At 52.3% G+C, this 15,376-nt stretch overlaps 3 protein-coding genes across 7 annotated transcripts; 1 reads left to right on the forward strand and 2 right to left on the reverse strand.

Annotated features, from left to right (window-relative positions):
• Nucleotides 1-1,742: 1,742 nt before the first annotated feature.
• On the forward strand, nt 1,743-2,558 carry LOC123123164 (non-specific lipid transfer protein GPI-anchored 5). Its single transcript, XM_044543629.1, has one exon. It carries the CDS (start codon nt 1,813-1,815, stop codon nt 2,329-2,331), a length of 519 nt encoding a protein of 172 aa, XP_044399564.1. The 5' UTR covers nt 1,743-1,812; the 3' UTR covers nt 2,332-2,558.
• Nucleotides 2,559-4,992: 2,434 nt separating this feature from the next.
• Nucleotides 4,993-7,388, reverse strand: LOC123123163 (uncharacterized). 5 transcript variants are annotated; one of them, XM_044543625.1, is made up of 3 exons: nt 6,867-7,382; nt 6,661-6,714; nt 4,993-5,655 (listed from the first exon to the last, which is right to left on the reverse strand). In XM_044543625.1, the coding sequence occupies exons 1-3, from the start codon at nt 7,113-7,115 to the stop codon at nt 5,335-5,337; spliced, it is 624 nt and encodes a 207-aa protein (XP_044399560.1). In that variant the 5' UTR covers nt 7,116-7,382; the 3' UTR covers nt 4,993-5,334. The 5 variants fall into 5 exon arrangements, 4 of the variants coding, with proteins under 4 accessions (XP_044399560.1, XP_044399559.1, XP_044399563.1 ...); XM_044543624.1 differs by having other exon boundaries at nt 6,661-6,741; XR_006460532.1 differs by having other exon boundaries at nt 5,000-5,706; nt 6,661-6,758; nt 6,867-7,388.
• A 286-nt stretch (nt 7,389-7,674) lies between these two features.
• Nucleotides 7,675-14,448, reverse strand: LOC123123162 (scopoletin glucosyltransferase-like). Its single transcript, XM_044543623.1, has 2 exons — nt 13,980-14,448; nt 7,675-8,701 (listed from the first exon to the last, which is right to left on the reverse strand). Exons 1-2 carry the CDS (start codon nt 14,402-14,404, stop codon nt 7,675-7,677), a joined length of 1,452 nt encoding a protein of 483 aa, XP_044399558.1. The 5' UTR covers nt 14,405-14,448.
• Nucleotides 14,449-15,376: the final 928 nt, after the last annotated feature.

The raw sequence follows: 15,376 nt of genomic DNA on the forward strand, positions 1-15,376 counted from the left end.
AAGCCCGTCTGTTGGGTTTTGTGTTGCAGTTCAAGCGTCAGCCGCCGACGCTTGTCCACGCAGCTCTGACAGCGTTGATTGACCGGTGGCGACCGGAGACCCATTCTTTCCATCTGCCATGCGGGGAGATGACGGTGACCCTCGAGGATTGGGCGATGATTACTGCCATGCTGATCGAGGGTCATGCACTCACCGGGTGAGTGGAGAGGACCAACTGGCAGCAGAGGGTTGCCACCCTCATCGGAGACTGCCCCGCTGCTAAGGGTAACCGTACATCTGGTGTGTCGTTGACCTGGCTCTCGGAGCACCGGCAGACATGCCCCGAAGGCGCCGACGAGACGACTGTGGAGTGGTACGCGAGGGCCTACCTGTGGTATATTCTCACGGAGGTCGTGTTTCCAGATAGCTCCGGGAACTCTGCCAACTGGTCGTATCTCTTCTTCCTAGCGGACTGGGATGCAGGGTACAGTTGGGGGACCGCATCTCTCGCCTACCTATACCGTTCGGTAAGAGAGTATCTAATTGCCTTCCTACCTATGAAAGTGTGTCCATGACATTTTGTTATATCTGATCCTCATTTGATGTTTTGCATCTTGACAACGCAACGCAGAGGACGGGAGACAAGTCCAATATGGGTGGCTTTGTCTGGGCCTTTTCCATTTGGATGTGGGAGCGGCTGCCGATGGGGTGTCCGGAGAAGATGCCAAGACGCCCATGGGGTGCCTATAGCGAAGACGGTGACGAGACTCGACACTCCACCGTAGCTTACGAGTGGGACGTTGTCAAACTCTACACGGGCCTAAACAAGACTTCGTACAAGACCTACACCAACGAGTTGGACGCTTTGACGCATACGCAGGTATATGAACTCGCTAAACACATTTCTCTTTGATTCCACTTTTGACCGAGAGTGGGAACTTACCAATGTATATGTAATAGGTAAACTGGTGGCCGTATGACCGAGAGTGGGACTTCGATCTGAACATGATGTGCGATGCGGACAGAGGTCTTTGGCGGTGCATCGTGCCCATGATCTGTCAGGGCCCCTGCATATTTCGTTACAGAAGGTTTGTACGGCAAAACCCAGGCACACCCTACCGCCAGGGGCTCTGGCGGTAGGGTTAGACAGCCTACCGCCAGGGGGGGCGGCGGTAGGGTACTTATCCACGTCAGCACAAGCAAACGGCCGCCATCCCCCTCCGTCGCACCCTACCGCCAGAGGCCCTGGCGGTAGGCTGTCTAACCCTGACGCCAGGGCCCCCGGCGGTAGCAAAATGGTCAAATCCCAAATTGTTTTCAAACCGGGGTCAGATCCTAAATTTCTATCGAAAAAGGGTCAAAACACGAAATTTTGCCGCGAGCAAGCATCTGATCCATTGGTTGCATGTCAGGATAACAAAGCAAGTTACTGGAGCACTTCCTAACAGGAAGGAAAATACAAGAGATAGCCAACAAAAACCACACCGCGACACTCACTACCTTTGTTAGCTTCGTGTAACACGGCATGGACCAGCACCGGCCTGATCCATCTTTCTGTCTGAACACAACTATTTTAGCAGCCACATATCAAATAGTTTTCTGAAGTAGTGCACGACAACTGCAGGAATTCAGAGAAAGAAATCATTTCGTTGCAAGAGTAGGAAGTAGCTCAACAACAAACCCAACTAAATCCACCTTCCCCAACAATAACCACTCCTATAAGAACACACCAATTCGAATGCCAAAAGCACAAACAGCATCTAGCTCCCCAAAGCCTCCAGCCAAGAAAAAGCATCTGTCTTCCACTAGTAATCCAAGGAGAGGATTCATCGAATGGCGCCGAGAACCATGTCAAGCAGCAGCAGCATCCTCCTGGCAGCGGCTGTGGCGGCGCTGCTGGTGGCGTCGGCATCGGCGCAGTCCGGGTGCACGGCAGCGCTCGTCGGCCTTTACCCGTGCTTGAACTACATCAGCGGCAACGACACGGCGCCCACCAAGTCCTGCTGCTCGCAGCTGAGCTCCGTCGTGCAGTCCCAGCCGCAGTGCCTCTGCAGCGCGCTCGGCGGCGACTCGTCGTCGCTCGGCGGCATGACCATCAACAAGACGCGCGCGCTCGAGCTCCCCAAGGCGTGCAACGTGCAGACCCCGCCGGCGAGCAAGTGCAACGGTGGTGGCAGTGCTCCGGGCGCCGCCACGCCGACCACTCCCGAGGTGCAGGCACCGGCTGGCTCTGGATCCAAGACGACCCCGTCGGCGTACCTGCAGGAGAACGGCGGCTCGTCACTCCAGGGCCCGGCTGGGCTGGTGTTCGCCCTCGCGGCTGCTGCGGTCTACGCCGTGTCCTCTCTGTGAGCGTCTGGGGGCGCGCTAGCTGGATGGTAGTTCAAAAATGTATTTCTTTCTCGGTATTACTATTGGGTTTAGCATTGGGCATTGGTGATTGGTGAGGACCGAGAGGATTATATTATTATTGGTTGTTTTCTTTGAGTCTCAGTATATGATCAACAACGGTAAACATCGAATTTTTTTTTCAAGAAGAAATGAGAGTGATGACAAAACCAATAGGATTATATGTGGTAGAATGCCCCTAATGATATTGTGATTGCAGCATTTTTCCTATATTTTAGCAAACACACTATCTACTAAATTAAACAAGACAGAGGACATTGTCACCTTGTTTAATTCTAACACAGAAGTTGTCTGAAATATTCAGAAATACCTATCTACTAAATTAAACAAGACAGGGGACATTTACACTTTAAAATATGTCTATATACATCCGTATGTAGTTCGTAATGAAATTTCTAAAAAGACCTATATTTAGGAACGGAGGGAGTATTGTTGATCTATCTGTAAATAATAGGTGTAGTTTTGACTCATTGTAAATTATGTACCTACTAAGGAGCCGTTCGGAAACTCTCCGGCTCCACGCGAGGAGCTGAGCCGAATGCCTCGGCTCCGCGAAGCTAGCTTCTCGGAGCGGAGCCTCACGTAGTGCAAATCCGTGGAGCAAGCAAAGTCCAGCTTCACGAAGCCCAAATCGTGGAGTTGGTCCAAATTACACCGGGAGTGCCACCGCTTACGTACCGGTTCGATTCATTTTATCCCGAGCTGCGCCAGCCCATGCAACATGGAGAGAAGCTGCCACAGCCTCCCAAACGCATGCAGCTCCTTGCAGAATCTGGAAGAGATAAATACACTTGTGGTCACTGTATTTGAAGCGTACTGAACTTTGAAATACGCTCATTATGGTCACTATATACGCGAAGTGGTGATTATACGGCCACTGACTCGCCGTATAGCATCGTATTGAAGTCTGTTGACCAGTCAAATGGTCTAGCTTTGTTGACCAGTCAAAGACTTATGTGGCTAATATTGCAGTGGGCCCTGTCTGTCAGTGGGTCAAAGAAATAAACTTGAAACAAACAAGTGTATTTACGCACCTGAGCCATCGAGCATTTCGCGCACCAGGCGCGCGCGTGGTAGCCAGTACACCCGTCGAAACGGTTTGTTTACGCTTAGGCGCTCACGTTTATATAAAAAGCATGCCCGCAGCCTAGCGCAGCCTCGTCACCGTGCATTTCTTGCTGTCCTGTGGGTCCGACCTGTCAATGGACCGAAGAAATAAAGAAAACCTGATCCTCGCGCAAAAATCCGAGGCACGCCAGCCAACTGAGCCACACCCTGTTAAGATAACATGCAGAAGCTTAGTTTGTTGATTTGAAACAGCACACATGCACGCAAGCATGTGCCACGTAAAAGAATTCACAAGCAAAAAATATTCACGCCAACTCATAATTGATTAAAAATATTCCGTTTTATATTAATATATTGATATTTATGCAGTCCAAAAGGTGCTTCTTTAATTAAAAAAAATGTTCATACGATTTTAAAAATTGTGCACGCATTTTTAGAATACTCATGTAATGTAAAAAAAATTGCGAGTAATACTCATGTAATGTGAAGTAGTGTTACCTTTATAGGAATGTCCGTCCGTTTCCATAAAAATCATGTGTTTTTAAGAAATATTTCATGAATTTTAAATATAAAATTACATAAAGTTTAAAAAAATATGCAAACATTTTTTTTAAAAAATTGCATGATTTTTTTTAAAGATGCAAACACTTTCAAAGTTGAATGAAAAAAGGTTTCATTGTTTTGGCAAAGTTATATAATTTTATAAAACGAAAATAATTTTATAAACATGCCTCTGTCCGGAATATGTGCGTGTTTTACTTTTTAGGACTGCTTGGATCGCTTGTGTGCATTGTGTGAATTGTGCTGTTTAAAAGGTGATGAAGCGCTTAATAAATGACAAGTTGACTTATCTGGCACAGCGGTTCCGCGCGGTCGGCTCGTGTGAGAGGTCGCCGGTTCGAATTCTCTTCGCGCGAGCGCACTGTTTTTGTTTCTCTTATTTAATTTCTTGACCCACTAACAGGCATGGCCCACTACAATATTTGCCACACAGATTATTTGACCGGTCAGCGGAGCCATTTGACTGGTCAACAGATTTCAATACGATGCTATACGGCGAGTCGGTGACTGTATAATCACCACTTCGTGTATGTAGTGACCGTAATGAGCGTATTTCAAAGTTCAGTGATCGTATCGTGCTTTCGCTTCAAATACAATGACCACGAGTGCATTTATCTCAATCTATCAGACGAGTGAAGCTGGAGTTGTGGATTTGCTGAAGCGGGAGAGCCTCCGAACGGAGCCTTAAGTATCTTAATATGGCCAAACTATTCTCTAGCATATTGAGCCGTTCATATTCTAATGTTGTAATATGGACAATGCACAAACTTTTTTATAAGTATCACTACATTATGTTTCCTTAGTAAAGGTGCGTGAATACATTTTGATTGAGAAGGAAATACAAACTTATAAGAATATACCATAAGTCTTTTAACTTATAAAATAGTTGATGCATTTGTTTCAAGTGAAAAAAAGCTAAAATAAAACTTGTGCCTGAGTGGCGTTTTGGCTCTCGGGTCCAGATGAACCCGAAATCTGAGCCGCCCAGACAAGCATTCAGATCTGTGCTGCAGGTCACTGTCGGAGAAATACAGGAATTGAAAAAGATTTATACAGTGCAGGCGCACGGCGTACGTACAGACGATTCCTGACGGGGGAGCGGACGGACGTTGGCTCTGTTAAGGGCTCTGACGCACTTGTACTCTAGACCTGTACCTGGTCACGTGGTACAGCTAGTTTGTTTGGACGCCCCTGCGTCAGCCATCCCCACATGTCAGGTGAATGCAATAAAGGATAATAGATAGAAATACTGATTCGGTTTCTCGTTCAACTAAATAAATTAAAAACATGATACGAGTATGAGTCAAGACATAAAAACTAAAGAAAAGCTTGTCGCAGACGTAGTTCATTGTGATTTTTGCAACAACAAAAAAAAATCGTCCAACACCGCCGCCCGCGTGAGCCACCATCGGGTCCAACGCCGCCGCCCACCTGCATCGCCGCCACGGAGGCGACCACCTCCGGCCACCTGCGCAGCTCGACCACCGTCACCCACAGGAGCGACCAACGCATCCACCGTCGGGCCCAACGCCACCGCCCACCTGCGCTGCTGCCACGGGGGCGACACCCGCCGCCCGCCTGCGCCACGTAGGCGACCACCACCGCCACTCGCAGGACCAGCCACTTCGTCCGCTTCGGCTGCCCGTGCCGCAGATTATTGTTGTACAGTCAAGAGTGTCAGTGTATGATCTGAATATACAGTCAATATACAATAAACAGTCAAATATACAGAGAATATACAGTCAAGAGTGTTAAAACAGTGACTGAATTTACTGAACATATGCTAATGAACTAGTGAACTCACAACAAAAATCTACGGTTCTAAAAAATCTGAGATCTAATAAATCTACTTCTTGAGTTGGTTCTGGCTTGCAAGAGTACATCCTACTAGACATATATAGCAGAGGTTATTCCGAACCAAATTATCATTGTGGTTTTAGTACAAGAATTGAGTGGAAGTGAGATCAGAACAACCACAAGAATTGTCGTTGTCATTGTGGTTTCAGGAAAATAAGTTTCTGCTGGCTAATCGAACCAGCAAACAAATAAGGGTTCTTGAGTTTGACCAGAATTGTCATCTTGCAATTAAAGTGAGATGAGAACAAGTGAAGTACTGAATGTGTTTGCATGATTCAGTCAAGTTTCACCATATCATTGTCATTGTCATTGTCACTGAATGATTCAGTCAAGTTTCATCCATATCGTTGTCATTGTCATTGTCATTGAATGATTCAGTCAAGTTTCACTAGAATTTGATTTTGCAGTACACATTGTGATTTAGTCAAGTTTCACCCAGAATGACAAGTTAAACTTGACTATCAAGTTTCATTCATTTCTGTGTGTGCATGATTCAGTCTAGGTTCACTAGAATTTGATTTCACAGTACCAATTTTCAAACAACTCCCCTGATTCAGTTAAACTGCCATTGTCATTTTGCTGAGATGTTGTTTGAAACTAGTACCCAACCCATATCAACAGCTCTAAAATTTGTCAAGGTACTGAATCCACCCACATCAACTTCGACACAAACCTGAAGGTCCTGAATCCTAACAGGTTGTTGTGTTAATATCAGCAGCTCTAAATGTATGAAGATACTGAAGTGGGTGTTCGTGAGTCCCGTCAACAACAAAATGCTGAGTTTACCTGAATAAGTGATTGTTCGTACTGGAGAGCATGCCCGGTTAATGCCGGAGAAGCCTGAAAAGCATCCAAGCATCCAAGTACCTGAATAAGTGATTGTTCTTATAGGAGAGACACAATGTGTAAAAAAAATCTAGTCATTCATCAGATATCCCAAATCTGGTGAACTGAACTGAAACTAAATGGCCCAAAGGGAGAAGTGGACCGACCTGCAGGAAGTGGAGTGGTGCGCGGGGGTCGTCGACGGGCACCAGATTGTATGTGACCACCACAAACTCCTCATCTGCCTCCCGCTCATCTGTGCTGGTGACGGCGAGGTGGCAGGTGTAGGCGGGGAGGGGGGGCGCAGGTGGGTAGTCAGGAGCGCGGGGGTGGGGGGAGCGCCATGGCGAGGTTAAGAGGCCGGGTTGGCGAGGCGACGGGCAGAGGAGGGGGGTAATGGTAGTGGAGGTGGACATGAACGACGACTGCCATGGCCAGGGGCCCTTGGGGATGGACGCGCCGTTGGTCCACCGCGCAAAATCCAACCTTCAGATCTGGAACCAGGCGGCGGCGGCACAACATGGGGGAAGGAGGCGGCTCCGGCATGGGCCTGGGGGGAGGAGGGATCAAGGCGGCGTGTGCGGCGGGGGCGATGGGGAGCGTCGTGTGGTGCGGCTGGGCGGCGGAGGTAGACTAGTGGGGGAGAAGAACCCAGAACCGTACGTGTCCGTCACCCCCCGGTCTGTACCGAAACGGCGTTAGCGAGCCACGTGATTTCACGCGTGGGTCAGGGTACATTTTCTAAACCCAAATACGCAAGAGAATACTTTCCTATGCGTGAATCGCGAGGCACATGTGTGGTCCAGATTGCGGGAGCATCTGGACCCGAGAGCCAAATTGGATTTCCCGCACCAAACACAGCTGTGGATAGATGGAAGAAACTATTCTCATTTGGCACCTCCATACTTTTATAATTTGCTTGTTTACCCCTTGTTATGTCAGCCAAGCTCGGCCACTGCGTCGGACCAATACAAATCAGCTGGCCTGGATGTCTTCTCCAATCATGACGGAGCTCCGGCAGGCTGTCAGCACGTCCATAAGCCGGCCAACGTCATCATACGAGGATTCTCCCTTCTCCACCGTGCTCCTTGCCTTCAGACCGAGGTCCTTGGCCTTCTTCTGGATGGCGTCGCTCTCCATCAACCTCTGGATGGACTCTGCGATCACCTCGCCGGCGATCACCTTGTGGGCGTCGATGCCCGGCGCGTAGTCCTTGGCCCCGATGTTGCCGCCCACCTTGAGCAGCTCCACGACGAGCTTCTCGTTGTTGAACTGGTCCGCGTACCGCGGCCACGTCACCATCGGCACGCCGGCGGTCACGGCCTCCAGCACTAAGTTCCAGCCGCAGTGCGTCACGAACCCGCCGAGGGCGGCGTGGCTTAGGATCAGCATCTGCGGCGCCCAGCCACGGACCAGGAAGCCGCGGTCGCCGCGCACTATGAGCTCGGCGAAGCCTTCAGACATCCATTCAGCAGAGTCTTGGCCGGCGGCGGCGCCGATCACCCACACAAAGTTCACGCCTGAGAGGTCGAGGGCGCGGGCGAGCTGGTGCAGCTCCGCCGGTGCGAACTTGGTTAGTGTGCGGAAGGAGACGTACACCACCGAGCCGGCTGGCTTCGCGTCCAGCCACCAGATGGAGCTGTCCGCGTCCGGCGAGGGCGCGTCGGTGCCTCTCACAGCCATGTCCTTGCTGGCGAGCGCCACCGGCCCGACGAGCCACACGCGCTGGGCGAGCGTCTTGTGGAAGTGCTCGACGTAATCCGGCTCCAGCTCGTGGAAGCTGTTGAACACCTCGCCGAAGCTCCTCTGGTCGGCGACGTTCATGCTATTAAAGAACTCCCAGTGCCACGGCATCTTCGCCGGGTCCATCATCTGGCTCCGCCTTAGCTCGACGCGGTGCGGCAGCCCCGGCAGCAAAACGAGGGCGTCGGGATCGTCGGGGGCGTTCTCCAGCGGGTTGTGCCGCAGCATGCTATCGCTGCAGGCGCGCGCGAACATGCTGCTGCCGAGGAACGTGTTAGACTTCGTATTGTAGCCCTAGCCCTACTGTGTAAACCATACCGTATTGGTATTGGACTTGTATGTCATTATTATATATATGTGATAGGCCATCCCTTTGAGTGTTGAGCCAGTTCCCTCAAAACCTACGTTTTACATGGTATCGAGTCTAACCTAGGTCCTCCACCTCCACCCCACCCGCCGCCGCCGCACCTAAAACCCTAAATCCTAGGGCCGCCGCCACCGGCACCATGACCGCTTCCGCTTCGGGCGCCGCGAGCTCCGGGTCTATCCCTGCGTCGCTTGCCGCCCTCCTCAACCCCCCCTCGCCCTCTGGATCCGTCAGTGCATGAGTTCTTCGGCACCACCGCCGTCGGCTCCATATTTTCAGCGTCGATTCCACCGTCACCGCCTGCGACGGCCTCCGCACCAGTCGCGCCGCCGCCGCCCGCGATGGCCCCCGCTGGATCATCCTCAACACTTGCCGTCATCTCGGCGACCTCGGGGGAGACGCTGCCCGCGGAGCCACCCGCAGCCTCGCTCATGGCACCGCCCGCGACCGTGCTCCTAATCGTTCCAGCGCGGCCACCCGCGGCATCGGTCGAAACTATGGTCCCCACTGCGGCTCTGCCAATCGCCGCCCCTGATGTTGGCGTCGTCACGCCCGCCAGGCCGTTCCACTTCGACAACCTGATCGCCATCAAACTCACGCCGGACAACTACTTGTTCTGGCGCGCCAAGGTCCTACCGCTGCTACTTAGCCGGTCTCTTCTAGGGTTTGTTGATGGTTCGCTACCGTGTCCTCCGCAGGTCATCCCTACCGTCCACGGCCCGGCCATCAACCCGAACACCGTATGTGGGTGCAGCAGGACCAGGCGATACTCTTCGCCATCCAGGGATCCCTAGGCGACGGAGTTGCTGGCCTGTGTCTCTTCGCCGCCACCTCCATGGATGCCTGGACAACTCTTGAGCACGCCTTTTCCCAGGTCTCCACTTGCCGCTCGATGGCCCTTCGCAGCAAGCTCGCCGACATCAAGAAGCTGGACTCCTCCGCCATGACCTACTTCAACAAGATGAAGGTGCTGGCGGACACGCTCACCTCCATTGGTCGGCCGCTTAGCGATGAGGAGTTCGCCGGCTTCGTCATCAAAGGTCTCGACGCCGAGTATGACAATCTCGCTGAGGCCGTTCACAACGCCAAGCCATCGATGCCTCCTCACGAGCTCTACTCACGTCTCCTCTTCACCGAGCAACGTGTCGAGGCTCGTCGCGCCTCCACCAACCGCCCAGCCGGCGGCCTTCTGGGCTTCTCGCGGCCAGCGCCCTCCTGCCCCGTCGTCTGGCAAGATCCCCCCGCCCCCTGCATCATCCCTAGGTGGGGGCCCTAACACTAGGGTGGTGTGCCAGTTGTGTGGTCGTGAACGCCATGTCACCTCCAAGTGTCACCGCCACTTTCAGAGGAGCTTTCTCGGCATCGGTAATGACGGCAAGGGCAATGAGCGCCAGTTTGACATGGCAGACTTTGGTCCCCCTGTCACCGCCCCGGCCGCCCACATCGCGGCCGCCCCGGCTACCCACATCGCCGCCAAGGGCAAGGACCAGCGCATTGAGCAAGGATACACACCATCTTACCCTGTTGATCCAGTCTGGTACATGGACACTGGCGCCACGGATCACATGACGAACGAGCTCAACAAACTCTCCACCTACCAGCCCTACTACGGGCACGATCAGGTTCACACCGTCAATGGCGTAGGTATGCCCATCTCTCACATTGGTCAAGCATCTCTTTTAACTAGTCATCCCTCTAGGCAGCTCCATCTTCGTAATGTTTTACGGGTACCCTCGGTAACTCGTAATCTTTTATCTATCCCTAAGCTCACCCTTGATAATCATGTCCTATGTGAATTTCACCCTTTTAATCTTTTTGTTAAGGATCGAGCAACCCGGGACGTTCTGCTTAGTGGCCGGTTGAGCCAAGGCTTGTACCGTTTGGAGGATCCATCCGCCCCGTGCGTCTTCAGCGGTGTTCGTGTGTCGCCTTCCCAGTGGCACTCTCGCTTTGGTCACCCCGCCACACCCATCGTTCGCCACATAATCCACCGTCATGAGCTGCCATTAGTGTCTAGCAATAAAGAGATGTCCGTGTGTGATGCCTGTCAGCAAGGCAAGAGTCATCAGCTACCTTTTGTTTCATCTACTAGAGAAGTAAAGAACCCTCTTGAAATTGTGTTTTCTGATGTGTGGGGTCCGGCACAAACATCTGTTAGTGGTCACAACTATTATGTCAGTTTTGTTGATGCCTATAGTCGCTTCACTTGGCTTTATCTTCTTAAGCGCAAATCTGATGTGTTTGATATATTCATACAGTTTCAATTGCATGTTGAACGTCTACTCAAGCATAAAATTAGCCATGTTCAGTCAAAATGGGGGGGGGCGAATATCGCAACCTCAACACTTTCTTTAATAAGCTTGGGATCTCTCATCGTTTATCATGCCCGCATACACATCAGCAGAATGGCGCTGTTGAGCGCAAACATCGCCATATAGTTGAGACCGGCCTCACACTTCTTGCACATGCTCCTGTACCCTTTCATTTTTGGAGTGATGCCTTTGCTACCGCGTGTTTTCTCATTAACAGATTACCTACGCGTGTTCTTAATATGAAAACTCCTATTGAGCTTCTCTTAGGTGAAACTCCTGACTATACCTTTTTTAAGATGTTCGGGTGTGCCTGCTGGCCTCATCTTCGTCCTTATAATGATCACAAACTTGAGTTTCGCTCCAAAAAGTGTGTGTTCATAGGGTATAGTTCTCTCCATAAAGGCTACAAGTGTCTCCATGTCCCAACCAATCGAGTCTACATATCTCGGGATGTCGTTTTTGATGAGAACGTCTTCCCCTTTTCTGCCATGCCTCAGTCATCCACCACATTACCATATATGCATTCATCTCCTCTTATGCCTGGCCAATTTGAAGATGTTGCATATTCGCCTGTGTTGTTACCTAATCATGGTGCAGGAATTGGACGTGGAGCTCGCCTGGAACTCCTCCCTGACGGACCCGGTACGTCGCCCGTGGCGCACGTCGATCGGCCGGTGCATGTGCATGCACCGCTTCCTGCCCTCGACCCCGCGCCGGGCAGCCCGTCTCCAACCACACCTGGGCCGGAGCCCATGCTGACTACTGCGACCGGGTTGGAGCCTGCGACGGCCTCCTCTGAGCAGCCTCCGTCGCCGCCTCCTCGTCCGGACTCCACTCCATCGTCGCCACCGCCATCCGCGCGGGCGTCCCCGCTGCCTCCTTCGCCCGGGTCTGACGAGGCTCACACGCCGCCGGGGTCTACGTCGCCTGGTTCACTGTCGCCTGGCCCGCCATCACTTGGTCCAGACGTCTCACCGGTGCTGGAGTCCCCTGGATCGGCCTCACCTGCTCCGGGCGTACCGCCGGCCCCAGTGTTCGCTCCTCCGCGGCGTCCTCACACTCGCAGCCGCAGTGGCATTGTTCGTCCCAAGGAGCGCCATGATGGTACGATCACATATCTTGCTGCTTGTCTGGCTCATGCTGTGGATGATACAACCACCGAACCACCATCGAACCACGCAGTTATCAAGCCGCTATGAGTATTCCACACTGGAGGGCTGCTATGGAACAAGAATATCATGCTCTTATGAAGAATAAGACCTGGACACTTGTTCCCCCTCCGTCTCGGGTCAACATCATTGATTCGAAGTGGGTGTTCAAGGTGAAGAAACATGCAGATGGTTCCATTGAGCGCTACAAAGCGCGCCTCGTGGCTAAGGGTTTTAAACAGTGTCAGGGCCTGGACTATGAGGATACATTCAGCCCAGTTGTCAAGCCTACCACTATTCGACTTCTTCTGTCTCTGGCAGTTTCTCGCGGATGGTCTCTCCGCCAGCTTGATGTGCAGAACGCTTTTCTTCATGGATTGCTTGAAGAAGAGGTTTACATGCGGCAGCCACCTGGATTTGTTGATCACACTCAGCCTCATCATCTCTGTCATCTGACGAAGGCCATATATGGACTGAAGCAGGCTCCCCGTGCCTGGCATGCTCGCCTGGCTTCAGCTCTACGCACTCATGGGTTCATTCCTTCGACGGCTGATACTTCACTGTTCTTGTTTCAGCGACCGAGTGTGACCATGTACCTCCTTGTGTATGTGGATGATATTGTCCTGGTGAGCTCATCTCCGACGGCTGCTGATGCTCTTGTGACTGCACTTGGTCGTGATTTTGCAGTTAAGGATTTGGGACAGCTTCATTTCTTCCTGGGTATTGAGGTCGCTCATCAGTCTCGTGGCAGTTTGGCTCTCACCCAGAAGAAGTACTCTCTTGATCTCTTGCGCCGTGCTGGTATGCTCAAGTGCAAGCCATCGCCTACGCCCATGTCCTCCACTGACACCCTTTCTGCTGCTGATGGTGCTCTTCTCTCTCCTGAGGATGCTACTGAGTACAGGAGTATTGTTGGTGGCCTGCAGTATCTGACGATCACGCGTCCTGATCTCTCCTTTGCGGTTAACAGGGTGTGCCAGTATCTTCATGCTCCCACTGATGTACACTGGTCTGCTGTGAAGCGCATACTGCGTTATGTGCGTCTCACTGTCTCCTTTGGTCTTCACCTGCGCCCCAGTTCCTCCGGAGTTCTTTCTGCATTCTCTGATGCTGATTGGGCTGGGTGTCCAGATGACAGGCGATCCACGGGGGGACATGCTGTGTTCTTGGGTCCTAATCTGATCGCCTGGAGTGCACGCAAGCAAGCCACTGTTTCCCGCAGCAGCACAGAAGCTGAGTACAAGTCGGTTGCCAATGCAACTGCTGAACTTATATGGATTGAGTCCCTACTTCGAGAGCTAGGAGTTGCTCAGCCACATCCTTCGGTCCTTTGGTGTGACAACATCGGTGCTACGTTTCTGTCATCAAACCCGGTGTTCCATGCACGGACTAACCACATTGAGATTGACTATCATTTTGTGAGGGAACGTGTTGCACAAAAGCTACAAGTCAGATTTATCTCTTCAAAAGATCAACTTGCAGACATCTTCACCAAGCCTCTACCTTCTCCCATGTTTGAGGTCTGTAGGCGCAATCTCAACCTCCTAAATACTACATGAGTGAGTTGAGATTGAGGGAGGGTGTTAGACTTCGTATTGTAGCCCTACTCTGTAAACCATACCGTATTGGTATTGGACTTATATGTCATCATTATATATATATGTGATAGGCCACCCCTTTGAGGGTTGAGCCAGTTCCCCCAAGACCTACGTTTTACAGAACACGATGCGTGGGACGCCGCGCTCCGCGGCGGCGTCGACGGACCAGTGGAAGAAGCTGTCGGACACGACGGCGTCGGTGCGGTGGTCGGCCAGGAACCGGTCGAAGGGCTCCCGGAGCAGCTGCGCGGCGTGGAAGAAATTGTCGCGGTCGTCATGGGACGTGAGCGCCGTGCCGTTCTCCACGCCCGGCGGGAGGCCGACGTCGGGGAAGGGCACGACGGCGATGTTGATGGCCGGACAGCCGGTTCCGGTGAAGGCGTCGTCGGCCCGGTCGACGGCAGAGCGGATGATAGCGGCGTTGACAGGCGTGGTGAGGATGGTGCACCTGACGCCGCGGCCGGCGGTCGGGATGAGGTGGCCGGACGCCAGGAACGGAAAGAAGAGGATGTGCAGCGCCTCCTCCTGGACAGCCATGGCTGGCGAGCTAGCCGCCTAGCCGCGTCCCGTGACCGACCGACGGAGAGTAGAGTACTACGGCCGCCGTGGGGGAGGAGATCGAGTATGTTGGAATAAGCCACGGCATGTGTGGTCGGACTCGTCGGGCGCGTCGGGTGCGCGCGGGACGGGCGGGACACACATGTACCGTCGGGCTCGTCGGGTTCGTCGGGCGTGTCGGTGGCGCGCGGGACGGGCGGGACGCGCGGGACGCAGCGGCGACGTGGCGTAGGTGTGCGTGCGTGCGTGACGTGGTGGTGTGAGTTAGCTAGCTAGACGGGCATGCATGCATGTATTAGTTGCTGTTTGGTAGTCTGGCTGTTAGCAGCGGCGGCCGCGTCGTGCGCGAAGACCGAGCGGATCGCTGCATGTAGCTGGGCACGTTCGTGGGTGCGTAGGAAGCGTAGGCGTTGCGTTGCTGCTGGGCTACAAAGCCAGCCGGTTTGTACGTGTTTGAAGTGAGCTGGTATCGTGAGAAGAAAAGAACACACGCCGAGGCGTTGGTCACTAAAAGTGCTCCTTCTTCTACCTCCATCCATCCGTGTGAGAGAGCGGTTACAACAGAGTACAACTACAAATGCAGGTCAGACGCAAGCCTCGGTGCGATTAAAGAGAGCCGTGCAGCGGACTATTTATTTATAAGGTCATAAACGTTTGGGATCTCGTTGTCTGATCGAACCACCGAGGAAGGCGAGCAGGAGAAGTGGCTTCCTACTTACTTGCTGATCTCCATCTTCCAGAACAGAAGCTTGTGGAGTGGCGTTCAAGATTTTGGTACCTTGGCATCACCTGTTTGATGGATCTTGTTAGAATATACTACTACAACGTTGACAGATGATAAATCCACTCAATCTGAATGGTTCAGATGTATCATAATGATTAATTTTACAAATCAATTAGTCACTGTCTGTTTGACTCAACGAAAGAAAAATCTACTCTCTGTCGTGGCAA

Source organism: Triticum aestivum, chromosome 5D (assembly GCF_018294505.1).
Source record: "Triticum aestivum cultivar Chinese Spring chromosome 5D, IWGSC CS RefSeq v2.1, whole genome shotgun sequence".
In the NCBI taxonomy this organism is placed as follows: Eukaryota; Viridiplantae; Streptophyta; class Magnoliopsida; order Poales; family Poaceae; genus Triticum; species Triticum aestivum.

Excerpts from the sequence above, each read along its gene's own strand:
- LOC123123163 (XM_044543624.1), bottom strand. The coding sequence starts at position 7,115 with ATGTCCACCTCCACTACCATTACCCCCCTCCTCTGCCCGTCGCCTCGC. Across the intron at positions 6,742-6,866 it reads CACCACTCCACTTCCTGCAG|GTACTTGGATGCTTGGATGC; the intron begins GTCGGTCCACTT and ends TCACTTATTCAG. Across the intron at positions 5,656-6,660 it reads ACGAACAATCACTTATTCAG|CCGAAGCGGACGAAGTGGCT; the intron begins GTAAACTCAGCA and ends CGGCACGGGCAG.
- LOC123123164 (XM_044543629.1), top strand. The coding sequence starts at position 1,813 with ATGGCGCCGAGAACCATGTCAAGCAGCAGCAGCATCCTCCTGGCAGCG.
- LOC123123162 (XM_044543623.1), bottom strand. The coding sequence starts at position 14,404 with ATGGCTGTCCAGGAGGAGGCGCTGCACATCCTCTTCTTTCCGTTCCTG. Across the intron at positions 8,702-13,979 it reads CGCATCGTGTTCTGTAAAAC|CAGCATGTTCGCGCGCGCCT; the intron begins GTAGGTCTTGGG and ends GTTCCTCGGCAG.